General features: G+C 41.2%; 1 protein-coding gene across 4 annotated transcripts in view; it reads left to right on the top strand.

Moving 5' to 3' along the window:
- The first annotated feature begins 470 nt into the window (after nt 1-470).
- LOC311127871 (pleckstrin homology domain-containing family A member 1-like) overlaps nt 471-20,974 on the top strand; it is a 34,815-nt gene continuing 14,311 nt past the window's right edge. For 3 of the 4 annotated variants that reach the window (XM_084159768.1, XM_084159770.1, XM_084159771.1), the window contains exons 1-4: nt 471-538; nt 12,340-12,552; nt 16,653-16,709; nt 17,142-17,187. In XM_084159768.1, coding sequence (XP_084015894.1) covers nt 12,394-12,552; nt 16,653-16,709; nt 17,142-17,187 — 262 coding nt within the window. In that variant the 5' untranslated portion in view covers nt 471-538; nt 12,340-12,393. Of the gene's footprint in view, nt 539-10,677; nt 10,740-12,339; nt 12,553-16,652; nt 16,710-17,141; nt 17,188-20,974 lie in introns of those variants that run through there. The other variant, XM_084159769.1, reaches the window with a different exon arrangement.

The following is a 20,974-nucleotide window of genomic DNA, read 5'->3' as shown; positions in this document are numbered from 1 at the left end:
ATCGGCCTAGGGTCAACTGAAAAGCACAGCAGTGGGAGACATTTCTCCTTGTATTTGCTTTCTGCCATTTACATTAGATATGCCAATTAGTTGAATTGTTGAAATAATGTTTGTTAGATTGTTAAATTGTTGGAGGTATGTTTGATCATTAATTTGAGAATACTGGGCCTAGCTGCTGTAGACTACAACATGTGATAGGCCAATGTGTGCTGTGCCTGTGTTGTATACGACATCATATGAGAGTACACTACTAGTGTCTGTAGTTGCTGTGATAGCAATAAGATCCCGCAAGTTTGTCAAAGGAGCCATGAGCGTAATAGCGGGGAACGGTGCGGGGAACGGTGCAGGAGATTTATTTGACCAATATCCTTTCGCTTTGCAAAAAAATTAATACGCAGTTCTTCTGTCGGCCGCTAGATGGAGCATACAATCGTTGTTTGACATAGTTAGCATAGGCTAACTGCCATCTGTTTGCCCCAACACAGGACGAGGAAATGGGCTAGGCTGAATCAAGCTCTCCTGCGTGAAGACAACTTGTGTAAGTTGCAAGCTGCCAAATACCAATAAAAAGTTTATTTGAGATTGACGTATTGGTAGCTAGCTAGTTACCTAGTTATAGTAAGAGCTTCGACGTGAAGCTGGCTAGTATTTGAAGTGCGTTTTGAACGTGCCATGTGTTGTTAGCTAACGTTATGCTTTCGAGCTAACGTTATCTAGATGTCAGAAGAGCTCATTCTGAGCCAGGTTAACAATAACTAGCTACTGTAGCGACTGAGAAAAAAAGTCAATCCGCTGCATTATTTGCTTAACTAGTTAGCTATATCCCGACTAACTTGGCTGGTTGTAGTTAGCTAGATAACGCGTTCGCTAGCTAACTAGAACTGATAGCTACTACAAGTGATATGTTGTTAATAGCTGTGAAGTTAGCGCTAGCCTTCTAACTATTTCCTAACGTAATTAAAAGCCACAATCTGCAATTCGTTATAACTAACGTTTGTTCAGCAAAACTAAAGTTACTGCAGCCCCGTCATTTTTATTTACTATGGGCCTCCAAGCTAACTATTACTTTACACAGTTGCTATATTTAAAGTTAAGATGGGGCTAATTAGCTATCTACCTAACTATCTAAGACAGTTGTACTAAATTAGCTCATGATGACATGTACACTTAAAAAATAAAATAAAAATACCAATACCAAAAATTACCATTGAACATAAGTAACTTTTGTAGATTGGATCTGCTAAAATAGGTCATTGAATTTACCATGGTTTCCAAACTTTTCTTTTTAGATTTGTAATTAAGATAAGTCAATACATATCTAACTACAGTCATGGGTTCGTCCAGCCCGTTCAAAGGGTCAAGTCATTCAGGCCAGTCCTGCCCTCAGGTCCAAAGTTTGCCTGACTTGTTCGTCCAGATTCATTCACTACTTTGCACTACTAGCCTATAGGGCATTGGGTGCCATTTTGGATGCACACTCCCTCTGTCTTATTGATAACTACTATCATCCACAGTCAGACAAAGACCTATGTTACAAACATTGTTTTCCATAGGGTCTACTGCCAACTCTGAAATGTGCTTCTTTACTCTAATCTCTTTGATCTCGCTACTTGACAGCTGCATCTCTAGTTTATGGTGAGCAGTGATTTGGTCAGGAAGTGCAGTAAACCATAGTCATAATACCATGGTCAAAAATAGTGGTGATTGCACAACCTGTCACTGTTGTTGCATTATGGTGTGGCTTTGTGCAACCTCTTGAGGTTTTTCACAAGTCGTGTCATGTAGTCGTTATGCTTCTGGTTGCTGCTAGGTCAGACTATTATTGTGGTTAATCAGTGTTGAATAGACACACTACACTGGGTTTAATCTCAAGCTTTGCTAGGAGGGCTTTCATATCCTATTACACTTGTTTTGTGTTGTGTTGCCTAGCATGAAATAATTGTATAGAGAACTTTAGTTGATTTCACTATAAAATAACAACAAAGGCAATATTCTCACTAACACTATCCAACCTGTTAGGCATGTAATGTAACCTACTATTGCATCATACAGTATTTTCTTGCATCAAATACTGCCTATATGATGGACCACATCATCCAATTGTGTCCGTTCTCTCTATTAGGATCAATATAGAAGGGGGTTCTGTGCCACTCTTGCCTCAACCGTGTTTTAGTGCGTTGTTCAAGCCCAGGCCTTTTGTGAGGCATTACAAGGTCTCTCTCAAAAATGTAAAATGGACAAAAGCTAGCCTGCAAACAGAATTCAATTTACCTGTAAATTGAATTAACACAGTGGAGTGAGCAAGCCACAGATTTTGCAGATGGTAATTGCCAAAACACCACACAACACATGCGACTGACTCTGTCTTGTCACATTAGCGCTCAGCAATTCATATTCATATGCGTTATGGCAGTGCAATGCTGTTCTAGTGTATTTTGAGACCGTCCAGCTATAGTTTTAACAATGTTTGATGGGTGGACTGAGGCGATTGACTTGGCATCCCTGTGACCTACCTTTTTTTCTGGCCGCTGTGCTTCTGCCTCTGCATTGCTTGCTCTTTGGCGTTTTAGGCTGGGTAAAGCACTTTGTGACAACTGCTAATGTAAAAATGGCTTTATAAAATACATTTGATTGCTCTGCAGCAGGTGCCTAGCCCCCAAAAAACACTCCTCTTCACCCCATGGCTCATTTAATTTGTGACTGACTTCGCTATGATCTGAAAGAAGCATACCAGAGCTGAATGCAGTAAGGTAGAAACTTATGGTGAAGGAAAGAGGCAAAATATATTTTATAATTTGGATATTACTCACAATGACACAGTAGGTAGCCATTGTTCCACAAGCCCTCCCCCCACCTCACTCTTACTGTTTCCATAATTCTCCTGTCTCTCACTTCCCCAATTATCTTTTAAACTTTCTCCCTCCCTCCCTTCCCCTCTACTTTTGTGCTATTTTATTGCCATGCCGCTTGGTTTCCAGTGGTGGACAAAGCGTTCTCTCACATACGAAGAATGAATGTGGACGCTGATGTTTGAGTTAGGACCAAGCCCAGAGTCTATGGTCCGCTTCACTCCCCCCTCTGACCTTCTCTTGTTTGACCTTTCTAACCTGGTGGCTCTGCAGTCTATCGCTTGCCCTCTTCCGTCTGTTTTTGAGCACTCTCCCCTCACACATCGAAAACCCCTGTTCTTCTGCACAAAACAGAGGATGTTGCTTGTCATTTGTATTTGTATTTTATTATGGATCCCCATTAGCTGCTGCCTACTCTTCCTGGGGTCCGGCAAAATTAAGGCAGTTATACAATTTTAAAAACATTACAATACATTCATAACAGATTTCACAAAACACAAAGTGTTTGCCGTCAGGCCCGTACTCCACTAGCACATATCTACAACACAAAATCCATGTGTACGTGTGTGTGTATAGTGCGTATGTAATGTGTATGCATGTGTCTGTGCCTATGTTTGTGTTGCTTCACAGTCCCCGCTGTTCCATAAGGTGTATTTTTATCTGTTTTTAAAATCTGATTCTACTGCTTGCATCAGTTACCTGATGTGGAATAGAGTTCCATGTAGTCATGGCTCTATGTAGTACTGTGCGCCTCCCATAGTCTGTTCTGGACTTGGGGACTGTGAAGAGACCTCTGGTGGCATGTCTTGTGGTGTATGCATGGGTGTCTGAGCTGTGTGCTAGTCCCTTAAACAGACAGCTCGGTGCTATCAACATGTCAATACCTCTCACAAATACAAGCAGTGATGAAGTCAATCTCTCCTCCACTTTGAGCCAGGAGAGATTGACATGCATATTATTAATGTTTGCTCTCTGTGTACATCCAAGGGCCAGCCGTGTTGCCCTGTTCTGAGCCAATTGCACCTGACCACACGACTGAACAGTAGTCTAGGTGCGACAAAACTAGAGCCTGTAGGACCTGCCTTGTTGATAGTGCTGTTAAGAAGGTAGACAGTGCTTTATTATGGACAGACTACTCCCCATCTTAGCTACTGTTGTGTCAATATGTTTTGACCATGAGTTTACCATCCAGGGTTACTCCAAGCAGTTTAGTCACCTCAACTTGCTCAATTTCCACATTATTTATTACAAGGTTTAGTTGAGGTTTAGGCTTTAGTGAATGATTTGTCCCAAATACAATGCTTTTAGTTTTTGAAATATTTAGAATTAACTTATTCCTTGCCACCCATTCTGAAACTAACTGCAGCTCTTTAAGTGTTGCAATCATTTCAGTCGCTGTAGTAGCTGACGTGTATAGTGTTGAGTCATCTGCATACATAGACACACTGGCTTTACTCAAAGCCTGGGGAATTCCTGAATATGTTGGAGATGCTTCCATTAAAGTTATCAATCAATAATGGCAAACCTCCTGGCATTGACAACTTAGATGGAAAGCTGCTGAGGATGGTAGCTGACTCTATAGCCATTCCTATCTGTCATATCTTTAATCTGAGCCTAGAGGAAAGTATTTGTCCTCAGGCCTGGAGGGAAGCCAAAGTAATTCCGCTACCCAAAAGTGGTAAAGCGGCCTTTACTGGTTCTAACAGCAGACCTATAAGCTTGTTGCCAGCTCTTAGCAAACTGTTGAAAAATAATTGTGTTTGACCAAATACAATGCTATTTCTCTGTAAACAAATTAACAACAGACTTTCAGCATGCTTATAGAGAAGGACACTCAACATGTACTGCACTGACACAAATGACAGTTGATTGGTTAAAATAAATTGATAATTGTGGGAGCTGTACTGTTAGATTTCAGTGCAGAAAAAACTTGTGCTATGGCTTTTCAACCTATGCCATATCGTGGATTCAGGGCTATCTATCTAATATCTAACTCAAATGGTTTGCTTAAATGGAAGCTTCTCTAATGTCAAACATGTAAAGTGTGGTGTAACGCAGGGCAGCTCTCTAGGCCCTCTACTCTTTCCAATTGGTGGATTTTATTTATTTATTTGTACATAAAAAAAGGCAAATTTTCCTCCCCAATTTCGTGATATCCAATTGGTAGTTACAGTCCCATCGCTGCAACTCCCGTACGGATTCGGGAGAGGCGAAGGTCGAGAGCCATGCGTCCTCGGAAACACGACCCTGCCAAGCCGCAATGCTTCTTGACACACTGCTCGCTTTACCCGGAAGCCAGCCACACCAATGTGTCGGAGGAAACACTGTACAACTGGCGACCGTGTCAGCGTGCATGCGCCCGGCCTGCCACAGGAATCGCTAGAACGCGATGGGACAAGGACATCCCGACCGGCCAAACCCTCCCCAAACCCGGACGACGCTGGGCCAATTGTCCGCCGCCTAATGGGTCTCCCAGTTGCGGCCGTCTGCAACACAGCCCGGGATCGAATAGCGACGCCTCAAGCACTGCAAGGCAGTGCCTTAGACCGCTGCGCCACTCGGGAGGCCCCCTCTTTCTATTTTTACCAATTACTTGCTACTTGCATTAAACAAAGGATGTGTGTCCATGTATGCTGATGATTCAACCATATACGCATCAGCAACCACAGCTAATGAAGTCACTGAAACCCTTAACAAAGAGTTGCAGTCTGTTTTGGAGTGGGTGGCCAGTAATAAACTGGTCCTGAACATCTCTAAAACTAAGGGCATTGTATTTGGTACAAATCATTCCCTAAGTTCTAGACCTCAGCTGAATCTGGTAATGAGTGGTGTGGCTGTTGAACAAGTTGAGGAGACTAAATTACTTGGCGTTACCTTAGATTGTAAACTGTCATGGTCAAAACATATAGATTCAGTGGTTTTAATGATGGGGAGAGGTCTGTCCGTAATAAAGAGATGCTCTGCTTTTTTGACACCATACTCCAAAAAGCAAGATCTGCAGGCTCTAGTTTTGTCTTAACTTGACAACCCCCTGGTTCGATTCCAGGCTGTATCACAACCGGCCGTGATTGGGAATCCCATAGGGTGACGCACAATTGGCCCAGCATCGTCCGGGTTTGGCCGGTGTAGGCCGTCATTGTAAGAATAAGAATTTGTTCTTAACTGACTTGCCTAGTTAAATAAAGGTAAAATAAATAAAATGTAGTAACCAAAAATTGTTAAACAAGTCTAAATATATTTTTATATTTGAGATTCTTCAAATAGCCACCCTTTGCCTTTATGACAGCTTTGCACACTCTCAACCAGCTTCACCTGGAATGCTTTTCCAACAGTCTTGAAGGAGTTCCCACATATGCTGAGCACTTGTTGGCCGCTTTTCCTTCACTCTGCTGTCCGACTCATCCCAGACCATCTCAATTGGGTTGAGGTCGGGGGATTGTGGAGGCCAGGTCATCTGATGCACTCCATCACTCTCCTTCTTGGTAAAATAGCCCTTACACAGGCTGGAGGTGTGTTGGGTCATTGTCCTGTTGAAAAATAAATGATAGTCCCACTAAGCCCAAATCAGATCGGATGGCATATCGCTGCAGAATGCTGTGGTAGCCATGCTGGTTAAGTGTGCCTTGAATTCTAAATACATCACATACAGTGTCACCAGCAAAGCACCCCCACACCATAACTCCTCCTCGCTTTACGGTGGGAACTACACATGGGGAGATAATCCGTTCACCCACACCGCGTCTCACAAAGACACAGCGTTTGGAACCAAAAATATCCAATTTGGACTCCAGACCAAAGGACACACTTTCACCGGTCTAATGTCCATAATTCCACAAATTAACTTTTAAGAAGGCACACCTGTTAATTGAAATGCATTCCAGGTGACTATCTCATGAAGCTGGTTGAGAGAATGCCAATAGTGTGCAAAGCTGTCTTCAAGGCAAAGGGTGGCTATTTGAAGAATCTCAAGTATAAAATATATTTGGATTTGTTTAACACTTTTTTGGTTACTACATGATTCCAAATGTGTTTTTCCATAGTGATGTCTTCACTATTATTCAACAATGTAAATTTTTTTTTACAAATAAAGAAAAACCCTTGAATGAGTAGGTGTGTCCAAACTTTTTGACTGGTAGTGTACATTTTTCCAGCAGCAGACTATGATCGATAATGTCAAAAGCCATACTGAAGTCTAACAGAACATCCCCCACTATCTTTGTATCATTAATTTCTCTCAACCAATCATCAGTCATTTGTGTAAGTGCTGTGCTTGTTGAATGTCCTTCCCTATAAGAGTGCTGCAAGTCTTGTCAATTTGTTTACTGTAAAATAGCATTGTATCTGGTTAAACACAATGTTTTCCAAAACTTTACTAAGGGTTAGTAACAGACTGATTGGTCAGCTATTTGAGCCAGTAAAGGGGGCTTTACTATTCTTAGATAGCTATATGACTTTTGCTTCCCTCCAGGCCTGAGGGCACACACTTTCTAGTAGGCTTAAATTGAAGATGTGGTAAATAGGAGTGACAATATCGGTCCATCCAAGTTGTCAGACCCCAGTGGCTTGTCATTGTTGATAGACAACAACAAAAAAATTCACCTCTTCCACACTCACTTTATGGAATTCAAAATTACAATTCTTGTCTTTCATAATTTGGTCAAATATAGTTGGATGTGTAGTGTCAGCGTTTGTTGCTGGCATGTCATGCCTAAGTTTTCGAATCTTGCCAATGAAAAAAATCATTAAAGTGGTTGGCAATATCAGTCGGTTTTGTGATGAGTGAGCCATCTGATTCAATGAATGATGGATTTGAGTTTGCCTTTTTCCCCCAAAATGTCATTGAATGTGCTCCAAAGCTTTTTACTATCATTCTTTGTTATTTATCTTTGTTTCATAGTGTAGTTTCTTATTTTTATTCAGTTTAGTCACATTGATTTCTGAATTTGCAGTACGTTTGCCACTCGGTTGTGCAGCCAGACTTATTTGCCATTCCTTTTGCCTCATCCCTTTCAACCATACAATTTTTCAATTCCTCATCACCCACAGGGATTTAACCGTTTTTACAGTCATTTTCTTAATGGGTGCATGCTTATTAGTAACTGGGATAAGCAATTTCATAAATGTGTCAAGTGCAACATCTGTTTGCTCCTCATTACACACCACGGACCAACAAATATTATTTACATCAACAACATAGGAATCACTACAAAACGTATTGAATGACCTCTTATACACTATAGGCCCAGCCTTTGGATCTTTGGTTTTCCTAGATACAGTGGGGGAAAAAAGTATTTAGTCAGACACCAATTGTGCAAGTTCTCCGACTTAAAAAAATGAGAGAGGCCTGTAATTTTCATCGTAGGTACACATCAACTATGACAGACAAATTGAGAATTTTTTTCTCCAGAAAATCCCATTGTAGGATTTTTTATGAATTTATTTGCAAATTATGGTGGAAAATAAGTATTTGGTCACCTACAAACAAGCAAGATTTCTGGCTCTCACAGACCTGTAACTTCTTCTTTAAGAGGCTCCTCTGTCCTCCACTCGTTACCTGTATTAATGGCACCTGTTTGAACTTGTTATCAGTATAAAAGACACCTGTCCACAACCTCAAACAGTCACACTCCAAACTCCACTATGGCCAAGACCAAAGAGCTGTCAAAGGACACCAGAAACAAAATTGTAGACCTACACCAGGCTGGGAAGACTGAATCTGCAATAGGTAAGCAGCTTGGTTTGAAGAAATCAACTGTGGGTGCAATTATTAGGAAATGGAAGACATACAAGACCACTGATAATCTCCCTCGATCTGGGGCTCCACGCAAGATCTCACCCCGTGGGGTCAAAATGATCACAAGAACGGTGAGCAAAAATTCCAGAACCACACGGGGGGACCTAGTGAATGACCTGCAGAGAGCTGGGACCAAAGTAACAAAGCCTACCATCAGTAACACACTACGCCGCCAGGGACTCAAATCCTGCAGTGCCAGACGTGTCCCCCTGCTTAAGCCAGTACATGTCCAGGCCCATCTGAAGTTTGCTAGAGTGCATTTGGATGATCCAGAAGAGGATTGGGAGAATGTCATATGGTCAGATGAAACCAAAATATAACTTTTTGGTAAAAACTAAACTCGTCGTGTTTGGAGGACAAAGAATGCTGAGTTGCATCCAAAGAACACCATACCTACTGTGAAGCATGGGGGTGGAAACATCAAGCTTTGGGGCTGTTTTTCTGCAAAGGGACCAGGACGACTGATCCGTCTAAAGGAAAGAATGAATGGGGCCATGTATCGTGAGATTTTGAGTGAAAACCTCCTTCCATCTGCAAGGGCATTGAAGATGAAACGTGGCTGGGTCTTTCAGCATGTCAATGATCCCAAACACACCGCCCGGGCAACGAAGGAGTGGCTTCGTAAGAAGCATTTCAAGGTCCTGGAGTGGCCTAGCCAGTCTCCAGATCTCAACCCCATAGAAAATCTTTGGAGGGAGTTGAAAGTCCGTGTTGCCCAGCGACAGCCCCAAAACATCACTGCTCTAGAGGAGATCTGCATGGAGGAATGGGCCAAAATACCAGCAACAGTGTGAAAACCTTGTGAAGACTTACAGAAAACGTTTGACCTGTGTCATTGCAAACAAAGGGTATATAACAAAGTATTGAGAAACTTTTGTTATTGACCAAATACTTATTTTCCACCATAATTTGAAAATCCTACAATGTGATTTTCTGGAAATTTTTTTCTCATTTTGTCTGTCATAGTTGACGTGTACCTATGCTGAAAATTACAGGCCTCTCTCATCTTTTTAAGTGGGAGAACTTGCACAATTGGTGGCTGACTAAATACTTTTTTCCCCCACTGTATGGCTACAATATTGTGATCACTGCATCTGATGGATCTGGATACTGCTTTCAAGCACATTTCTGCAGCATTAGTAAAGCTGTGATCAATACATGTTAATGATTTCATTCATGTGCTGTTTGTAACTACCCTGGTAGGTTGACTGATAACCTGAACCAGGTTGCAGGCATTGGTTACATTTTGAAGCTTTTTCTTGAGTGGGTAGCTTGATGAAAGCCAGTCAATATTTAAATCACCCAGAAAATATACCTCTGTTGATATCACATACATTATCAAGCATTTCACACATGTTATCCAGATACTGACTGTTAGCACTTGGTGTTCTATAGCAGCTTCCCACAAGAATGGGCTTTAGGTGAGGCAGATGAACCTGTAGCCATATTACTTCAACAGTATTTAACATGAGATCCTCTCTAATCTTTACAGTAATGTGGTTCTGAATATAAACAGAAACACCTCCACCACTGGCATTTCAGTATTTTCTGTAAATGTTATAACCTTGTATTGCTACCACTGTATCATGAAAAGTATTGTCTAAGTGAGTTTCAGAGATAGTCAGAATATGAATTGCTGAATTGTATTTCCACCCACTCTTTATGATGCCTGACACAGTCAGTTTCAATTGGAGTTAGAGGCCTACATGTTGCAGCACTATTGAAATCTCCCCATGAGGATTGTACGGGACTCTTGTGCGTATGCACACACGCACACATGCACCAGTCACTGTTGACCAAGAAACATCTCGGGCTAGTCTGAACCTCACTTTCATACACTCTTTTTAAAGTCAATGTTTAGGATCAGCCCTGACAGGGTGTTTCGTCAAGCGTCTGTGCGTGTGCATGTGTGTGTGTCTATGGAATGACTCCAGTGGATGCGGGGGCTAGCCCTGACGTCACCCCTTTACACAATGCACAACAAGCAGACCTTTTGTCCCCATTATCCTCCCACACACTACTCATAATGTCCCGGACTCTTTATCTGAAGCAGAGGGAGGGAGAGAAAGAGGATCCTTTATCGTGGACTCAAAAAGGTCTGTTTCACGCCAATTCCTTCAATCAGAAATGATGACAGTAGGGATGTTAACGGTTAACCGTTAATCAGTTAGCCAGTGAAAATACATTTGACCTGTCATGCTTATCGGTCTATAGGTTCTTCATTCGGATGCATAGGCTATAGCCTGCCTACCTTTGACTATCAGCACGTCACCCACCACTTTGCAATGTGAGCTTGAGGCAGTATAATTGTTTGAAACCTGAATGTTTTACTTTACTTCAAATAATGAGGCATGTCTTACCTTGCTTCAAAGTAGCCTTGCGAAAATCCATCCATAGAAACGTGGAGGCAATTATTTTATAAAGAATTCCTCATGCCGTTAACCAGCATTTCTCTCCTGTTCTATTGGTTTTCATATCAACTTTCTTTTGTTGTCCAGAAGCCAAAAGCACAATCCTAGTCATACTAGCAACCCATCATAGTTGCTATTAGATTCCCCCTCTTTCTAAGTTTCTAACGGAGATGTTCATCTATCACGTGGAGCAACTCGCATTAGGTGCACAGTTTTTAGAACTGCGTTTTCCGCTAATTGCATTTGGGCAAGTGTTTGTTTGAAAATGTTGTTTTATTAGCTGCTTCATTACAGGAGTTGATGTTCAATAATAGGCTATAGCCTTTTGACTGTAAGACGATAGGCTTGCTATTGTTGCATGTTTCCATTAAGCCCTTAATGAAAAATGTCCGGTCCTTGTATGCATGCATGCATAGTATCAGAGAGGAAGAGGTGAAGCGAGAGGTTTCACTCTTGACAAAATCGGTCCAAAATAAGTCCAATGCGTTTCTATGGGCTTATTTTGGGCCTAAGCTTGTCGCCTGCCTTCCCGCCTTGGGACGACTCCCATTGTTAGGGCGAAAACATCTCGTCATTATATACAGATCTCTGATAGTATTTTCTGTTGGTCACGTCATTTTACTGTTTGGAAAAAATATAACCGTTTGTTGACTGGTTAATGAGGGTCAGTTAGTCAGCAGCAAAATTGACCGAAATTTGTGTCCCTAGATGACAGTTTAACCACGCTACAGCAATGTGTGCAGTATTATGCCCACACAAGTTTTACATTGACCTACATGTCTTAATCTTTCAGTAGTCTTTGAGTTGGAGAGCTGAAATCAATATTATTAATTTGAACCACCAGGAGATGTCAGTCAGTTGGTTGGCTGGCTGCTCAGTCTTTGGGTTAATAAATATTGTTCACCCCAACTCCTCAGAGTATCTGGTTGTTGAGATGTTGACTGAGTTCCAGGTCTGTACTGTAAATGAAACTGTTCTCAGTCAAGTTACCTTCTATGAAATTAATTCTCAGATAATTCTCAGCTCTGAGTTTGTGGAGGCGAAAGAAAGGCTTGGGTAGCTGGCAGAGGCTTACCAGATGTGAAGGGAGGGAGGAGAACAATTGAGAGGGGGATGGTAGGGTGGGTGACATAGGGAAACTGATTACATGGAAAGGGATAAAGGAGGCAGGGTTGAAGTTTGTCACACGATCCTAGTACCAGGTGGCAGAGAGGCTGGCAAGGCTTGCCAGGGAACACTGGATTACAGCGCTTCATTACACCTTCCCCCTCTTCCCTCCCTCCAGGCTCTCCTCCATCTACCCCTTTCCCCTCCTCTCTCCCGGCCCCTGGGCCAGGGAATGTGTCGGGCCCCGGAGATGCCTTACGTGGATCGGCAGAACCGGATCTGTGGCTTCCTGGACATCGAGGAAAACGAGAGCAGTGGGAAGTTCCTGCGCCGCTACTTCATTCTGGACACCCAGCCGGGCAGCCTGGTGTGGTATATGGATAACCCTCAGGTAACATACAGCTGGCTAGCATTAGCTGTTAGCATTGTGGATGTTACTCGTAGGGATGTGCATTTTGAAATAATATATATTACAGTTAACTGCCAAAATAAAGGAAACTCCATAAAGTGTCTTAATAGGGCGTTGGGCCACCACAAGCTGCCAGAACAGCTTCAATGCGCCTTGCCATAGATTATAAAAGTGTCTGGAACTCTATTGGAGGGATGCAACACCATTCTTCCACAATACATTCTATCATTTGGTGTTTTTTTGATGGTGGTGGAAAACTCTCAGGCACCGCTGTAAAATCTGTCACAAGTAGGGTCCTATAAAAGCTGTTTAATTTTTTCCAAAATTTCGTTTTATTTTTCCAGGTTTCCATTTCCCCCTGTTTTTTCAGTTTTTATTTTCCAAAATCACACTTTTTTTAATAGAACATCCAATTTAGGTGTTTTTCTATGTCGACAACAATGCTTAAACCACATCAGGACACCATGTTTTAGGTTTAGGACATTTTCTTTTTTTTAGTTATATTGACTATATCCGTTTTAGCTCGCTCATTGTCTTAATCCTCTCATTGTTCCCTTATGCCATAGTTTGTACATCTCAATTGTCAGTAGAAACCACATTTGTTTAAGCAAGTCAGCTATATCAGCTATGTTTTTTAAAAAGGCAGTAAATGAGGCTGAATGAACTGTTTCACTGCCAGACTCTGCTGATATCCAGGTGTAGCAGTGATAAGGATTCACTCCATGTGCTGAAAATAAAGCTTTGCTGTTGGGACAGCTTTATGTAGGCCATAACAGTTTTTGGGCACCGTTTGTCACCGTTATAGTGCAATTAATGTATTGTGTTGTGTAGTGGCTTTGCTGGCATGCATCAACAAATCTTTTTTGGAGTTTGCCCCACCAAGATTGACATGCTAAAATCGCCACTGCTAGTAAGAAGTGATGTGGTATAATCCTAAATTGTATAACATTTTTGTGACCGGAGTCTTTTTTTGAGAACTCTGTTTATTAAGTTTTACACACACACAGACAAGACAAAGCAATATAAATAATATACTCAACTAGACAAAAATACAAATAATACATATTAAAAAAAAAAAAAAAAAATAACTTTAAAGATACCATACTTTAGACAAGTTACACACACCAGGCAGAAGGCTACAAAAGGTTAAAGGGCAATCTATAGTATAGGGACAGAGCAAACACCTCACCATTGTTCCTGTAAACAGTTAAGGGATGGGGTGGAGAAATGCAACCACTCACAGACAGTCAAGGCCACAGACCAATCATCTACTGGACCAAAAATAAAAAGTTACAATGCTTTAAAATAAAAAATGAATATTGATAATTTTATGTAGGCGTGAACAGAATTAAAAAAATAAAAATAACTGGGAAAAACAAGCTCACACCTTAGTCTCTGCCCGGGCGAGATGAACAAGGCATCCGCAGGTCACAATCAATAAGCACATCAACCTTAATGCCCCCCACCCCCACCCCAGAAAAAAAAACACAGAGAAATGCTCATCCAACCCCTAAGTCACAGGGGGGTCAAATACAGACTTATTTTGGTTTTAATAGGAATGCTATCAGAGGATGGACTGTTTAAAGTAAGATCGGAATGGAGCCCAAGCCTCATTAAACAGTTTGGGGTTCCCACGTGAATTGAATTTAATTTTTTCTAGTTTCAGAGAGCACAACACGTCTCTCACCCAATATTTATAAGATGGGGGAGCTGCCATCTTCCAGTTCTGTAGTATTAGCCGTCTAGCTAAAAGAGTTGTATAAGCAACAGTGTCCGACTGGATTCTTGACAGGGGGGTGCTTATGGGCAGTACTCCAAAAAGGGCTGTAAGGGGAGAGGGATCTATAACAGTGTTATATATATCAGAGAAACATTTAAATATTAATTCCCAGAAACCTGACAGTTTATGACAGCCCCAGAACATATGCAACAGTGTGGCCGGTTCAATTTTACATCTGACACAGGTAGGATCAAAATCAGAGAATATTCTTCCAAGTCTGGCCCCAGACCAGTGGATACGGTGAACCACCTTGAATTGAATGAGGCTGTGTCTAGTGCTAAAAGAGGACGAATGCACCCTGCGCAGCACAGATTCCCAGGTGTCTTCCCCAAGTTCCTCCCCCAAATCCTTTTCCCATCGAGTCTTTAAAGGCACCAAAGAAGGGTTCTGTAAGTCATGAATGATTGCATATACATCTGAAATTGCGCCCCTAGGAAGCTTGTTCAGCTCCAGGATGCTCTCTATAGCTGTATTCACAGGCCTATGGGGAAATTCAGGTGTGTTAGCTCTGACAAAGTTCCTAGTCTGGAGATAGCGGAAAAAGTGGGATTGGGGGAGGTTGAACCTTTCCTGTAGCTGAGCAAAAGAGGCAAATGTATCATCAAAGAATAATTGGGCTAGTGAGGAGAGGCCTAGTGAGTGCCAAATGTCAAAAGCCCCATCATTCAAAGATGGAGGAGTGACCGGAGTCTTTTAACCAAAATATCACTGAGACAGATGTTCAGCTGCCCCTTTAAGGGCAGGAGGTTACCGTGGCAACGAGGGCACTCCAGCTGCTGGAGTCTACAACCACAGTGCGCACAGCTCCCCACCAGGCAGTCTTGATGTGCAGTGCGCACTGAAGCCGTAGATGTCCGAGTTCCCAGTTGTTTTGAACACAGCATTAGTCTCAGTGGAGGGAGGGAGAGAATAGCAGAGGGTCAGCCTCTCACGATCCCTGCCATCTCCTTCCTTTCCTCCAGTGAGACTGACCAGAGAGGGGGGACACTGTCTTCCACCTGATGTTGTTCCTAAGACCAGAGAAAGTGACATTTTCCTCTATATTAAAATAGACATGACGAGCTGCTAATATAATAATAAATATCCTGAGCTTTCTTATCTCTTTGATATAGGACAGACACTTAAAACCTTATTCCTTATTTATTTTTTTATACTTTTTTTTGCCATTCATGAATGTGTTATTCAATGTGTTTCTATATGCTATAGTAGTAAAGGCCAAATTCAATATTTTATCAAATCACTTTTAAATATATATATTTTTATGCCTAAAGGGGTCCTAAAATTCTAAATCAAATAGCCAAATGATCTATGGTATGACCTTAAAACAATTCCATTTGTCAGCTTAGAACCGTCAGCAACAGGTGTGGCTGAAATAGCCGAATCCACTCATTTGAAGGGGTGTCCATATACTTTTGTATATATAGTGTAGCAATCTCAATTACCTCATACCCCTGAACATCGTCTCGGTACTGGTACTCCCTGTATATAGCCATGATGTTTTTACGATTAATTGTCATGCAAATGGCTCAGTTATCGTCATAATTGTCATTTTTGTTAAAATGTTTTGTGCTTGTAATGCATCTTTGAAAAATAGCTACGACATACCTAATGAATTAAAAACCGCTTTGGTGACACCTGCCTGAGTATTTGGAACTTTTGGAAATGAAGCTTCTCCTCCCGACCTCGCTTTTCTGCTCGTAAAATATTTACCAACTTTACCCACTTCATGTAAAAATTAAATACTGCTATTGGGTAAATGATATCTACTTGAATATAAAGTTGGATCCCCCCTATGAATATTAAGACTATTATGATTTATTTTGTTCACGGTTATTGTCCGTAATTGTCGGTTATATGATAACTGTGCCAGCCCTACATTTACATTTACATTTTAGTCATTTAGCAGACACTCTTATCCAGAGCGACTTACAGTTAGTGAGTGCATACATTTTCATACTGGCCCCCCGTGCCCTACAAGCTTAACAGACTTAGCGAGTGTGCTAAAACATAATTCATTCATGCCTTATGCAGAGAGTGAATAATTCACGCATGTTCTTTTTATAGAGATGAAAATCTTAAAGTTCAATCAGAATCTCAATAACAGACCAAAGTAGCCTAAATCCACTCTTGTTCTCATTTTTTCTTGACGTTTCCCCCAACCCACTGTCTCTTCTTTAGAATACCCCAAATGCATAATATGAGCGCACCCCGCATATAAGGTCATGTTTTGCATCAGGGTTTATAACAATATACAATATTCAATGGTATCTAATAGTTCTTCACCCAACTTTTTCCTGTATAGAACCTGCCCATTGGTGCAGACTGTGTTGGCTCACTCAAACTCACATACATCTCCAAGGTAAGAGCTTTGCTAATACATTTGCACATCATTGATTTTATACTGTGTCTCGATAGGTGCTTGTTGAAAAAGGGATATTAATATACACTGAGTATACCAAACATTAGGACATTCCTAATATTGAGTTGCACCCCCCACCCTTTGCCCTCAGAACAGTCTCAATTTGTTGGGCCATGGACCTCTACAAGGTGTCGAAAGTGTTCTTGACACAAACCAGTGTGCCTGGCACCTAATACTTCTTTAACCTGTCTTCTCCCCTTCATCTACACTGATTTGAAGTGGATTTAACAAGTGACATCAATAAGGGATCACAGCATTCATCTGGTCACTCTGTCATGAAAAGAGCAGGTGTTGTTAATGTTTTATATACTCAGTGTACATTCACTGTGAGCAATCATTCATTGTGGTTTTTGTACTTCTCTTGCCTCGTAGGTCAGCGATGCCACTAAGCAAAGACCAAAGGCAGAGTTTTGCTTTGGTAAGATTGTTTTGAGAATAACTATTCTCTTTCCTCTGTTCCTCTGCTCAATTCATATGGAAATGTTTGCAACTTATCTGGGCTTTTTATGACCTCTTCAGTATTTTTAAACCATAGCCATAGATGACACCTAAAGTTCCATTAGTTATATGGCCATGGGCTCTTTATCCCAGTTGTGTGAGCTGAATTGGCCAAATTATGAAATCATATGGGGGTAGCGGAGTCTGTGTTTCTGTCCAGCAATACATCCATATCTTTTCAGGATTGACAATGACATATGTCTGCCCTGACAGATGCCACCATGTACACAAGGCTAGAGTGTTTAGATTCACTTGAACCTGAGGGAGGAATGCATCCTTCTTGCCCTTCTCTCACCTCTTTCACTTCGGCTTGCTTTCCCCTTGGCATGCTAAGGACAACCCTGTTTAGCTTCAACAGAGGCATGCAGGGTAGCAGCTGACCAGTGTACTTACTGTACATGGTCCCTTCTTGCGCTCTTGGTTTATCTGGTTCAGAGGAAAGTGTGTGTGTCAGCATTAAAGCCGATTTATGGTCATTCCGGATTCTGCATTACAGAGCCCTCCGTGTTGGAAAAACATTTGGGAGGCGCACAGCGATGCAGTACGGAGCTTGATTTGGCCTTCACAAGCCTCCGGAGGCTCCGCAGTTGCGTCACACGGAGCCTCAGGACCATATTGCCAGATCAAGCGTAAATCTGCTTTTAGGCTTGGGTGGTATACCGTTTACCGGCGTAGTTGAAAATAGCCACTGGATGTTTGTTTTTGTCAATACCGTCAATACCGTTTTGGTAATATTTATTTTGAAGTTATTTAATACATTTGAATATATGTAGCTACTTTTTAACCTCTTAGATGTAAAGTCCCCTGTTTAAGGGACCTGCGTGGTTCTGGTACTGGTTTCAACCAACATTTTTGCTTATAAATTGATCTGTGGACACAATAGATTGAAATGGCCAATAGCCCTGGTTCACACGGACACAGTAGTATATTTCTTTAGCCTGTGTGACGTAGGATGTGAAATCTGAAACCACTTGAGGCTGGGATGTCCCTCCTACCATTTAATTCGCTCTTCCGACTGTCCATCAAATCCTGGCTGAACCCTACATCACAGCCACTGACAAAGCACATGCTTGCAATCCTTACATCGTAGTGCAGCAGGAGAGTGGTTTCATCACTGTAGCACATTCAGAGATCGATTTACAGCCATTAATCTAAAATAGTTACCGAGATTTTAAACAAGAAAAACACTTTTAGACAGACAATATTAATGAGATGAAAGGTGACTTCCTAGCGAGTTCAGGATTCCAAGCTAGAGCTCTTTGAGACGTTCAGCGATCGGGGCAGACGTTTTGATCAAGAGAGACCTTTTGAAAATAAGCAACGTTTCTCTAACACTAAACATACAAATATGTATTTTACAGTTATAAGGAAGGTGAAATCTTAGTCATTTTATAATTTGATTATACTATATTTAGAAAGCATATGTCATTTCAAGCCTTATTCATACAGTTTTGTTGAATAGGAAATACATCATAAAATATTTAATATTTTAAATATATCTGTACTGTATACTTGAACTTGCGTCCTCAAAGGTGACTATACCTCAGTCATTTATAACTATTTTTACCAGAAAGGTGAGATTTTAACCTTTATTTGAGTATGCAGCATTACTAGTTATTGTTTATGGCCCTCTCATGTTAAACAATAACTTTTGGGGGTTACGTAGATTACATTTAACTGCTTTTAAATAATTACCTGCAGTCCTCTTGTGCAATACGTTAGGAGATACGTTTTTCGATTTGAAGCTTACCGGTAGTCCCCAGTTAGGTGGTGTTTGTTTAAAAGCACACAACGACGAGAGAGCCTTGTGAGTCATCACCTGGCGTGTGCTGCAAAACAGTGATCTATATACAGTATGGAATTCACAACTACAGTTGAAGTCGGAAGTTTACATATACCTTAGCCAAATACATTTAAAATCAGTTTTTCACTATTCCTGACATTTAATCCTAGTAAAAATTCTCTGTCTTATGTCAGTTAAGATCACCACTTAATTTTAAGAATGTGAAATGTCAGAATAATAGTAGAGTGATTTATTTCAGCATTTATTTATTTCATCAGATTCCCAGTGGGTCAGAAGTTTACATACGCTTAATTAGTATTTGGTATTATTGCCTTTAAATTGTTTAACGTGGGTCAAACATTTCGGGTAGCCTTCCACAAGCTTCCCACAATAAGTTGGGTGAACTTTGTCCCATTCCTACTGATAGAGCTGGTTTAACTCAGATTTGTAGGCCTCCTTGCTCGCACACGCTTTTTCAATTCTGCCCACACGTTTTCTATAGGATTGAGGTCAGGGCTTTGTGATGGCCACTCCAATACCTTGACTTTGTTGTCCTTAAGCCATTTTGCCACAACTTTGGGAGTATGCTTGGGGTCATTGTCCATTTGGAAGACCCATTTGCAACCAAGCTTTAACTTCCTGACTGATGTCTTGAGATGTTGCTTCAATATATCCACATAATTTTCCTTCCTCATGATGCCGTCTATTTTGTGAAGTGTACCAGTCCCTCCTGCAGCAAAGCACCACCACAGCATGATGCTGCCACCCCCGTGCTTCACGGTTGGGATGGTGTTCTTCGGCTTGCAAGTACCCCCTTTTTCCTCCAAACATAGCGATGGTCATTATGGCAAACAGTTATATTTTTGTTTCATCAGACCAGAGGACATTTCTCCAAAAAGTACGATCTTTGTCCCCATATGCAGTTGCAAACCGTAGTCTGGCTTTTTTATGGTGGTTTTGGAGCAGTGGTTTCTTCCTTGCTGAGCGGCCTTTCAGGTTATGTCGATATAGGACTCGTTTTACTGTGGATATAGATACTTGTACCTGTTTCCTCCAGCATCTTCACAAGGTCCTTTGCTGTTGTTCTGGGATTGATTTGCACTTTTCGCACCAAAGTACGTTAATCTCTAGGAGACAGAACGCGTCTCCTTCCTGAGCGGTATGACGGCTGCGTGGTCCCATGGTGTTTATACTTGTATACTATTGTTTGTACAGATGAACGTGGTACCTTCAGGCGTTTGGAAATTGCTCCCAAGGATGAACCAGACTTGTGGAGGTCTACAATTTCTTTTCTGAGGTCTTGGCTGATTTCTTTTGATTTTCCCATGATGTCAAGCAAAGAGGAATTGAGTTTGAAGGTAGGCATTGAAATACATCCACAGGTACACCTCCAATTGACTCAAATGATGTCAATTAGCCTATCAGAAGCTTCTAAAGCCATGACATCATTTTCTGGAATTTTAAAGGCACAGTCAACTTAGTGTATGTAAACTTTTGACCCACTGGAATTGTGATACAGTGAATTATAAGTGAAATAATTTGTCTGTAAACAATTGTTGCATGCATAAAGTAGATGTCCTAACCGACTTGCCAAAACTATAGTTAGTTAACAAGAAATTTGTGGTTGAAAAAGTGGTTGAAAAACGAGTTTTAATGACTCTAACCTTCTGACTTCAACTGTAAATGTTTGCCAGCTAGATATTTTATAACTATTAAGTTAACATTCTAAAATGTACAAAATGCTTTGCAATTGTACATTTGGTTTGATAATTTAGTAGCTAGTTGACTATCTAGTGAAGTGGTTAGCTTCTTCCAAAATCAAGCTTCGCTTGGTAACAGCAGAGAATCCCCTCCTGGATCAAGAGCCTCGCTGTGTAATATTTGTTTTGTGCATACAGCAAACTGAGTATAATATGTTTTATTT

This window comes from Coregonus lavaretus (genome assembly GCF_964263955.1).
Source record: "Coregonus lavaretus genome assembly, chromosome: 1".
Classification (NCBI taxonomy): Eukaryota; Metazoa; Chordata; class Actinopteri; order Salmoniformes; family Salmonidae; genus Coregonus; species Coregonus lavaretus.
Note: the sequence above shows the minus strand (reverse complement) of the source record. Positions and strands in the feature narration are given on the sequence as shown.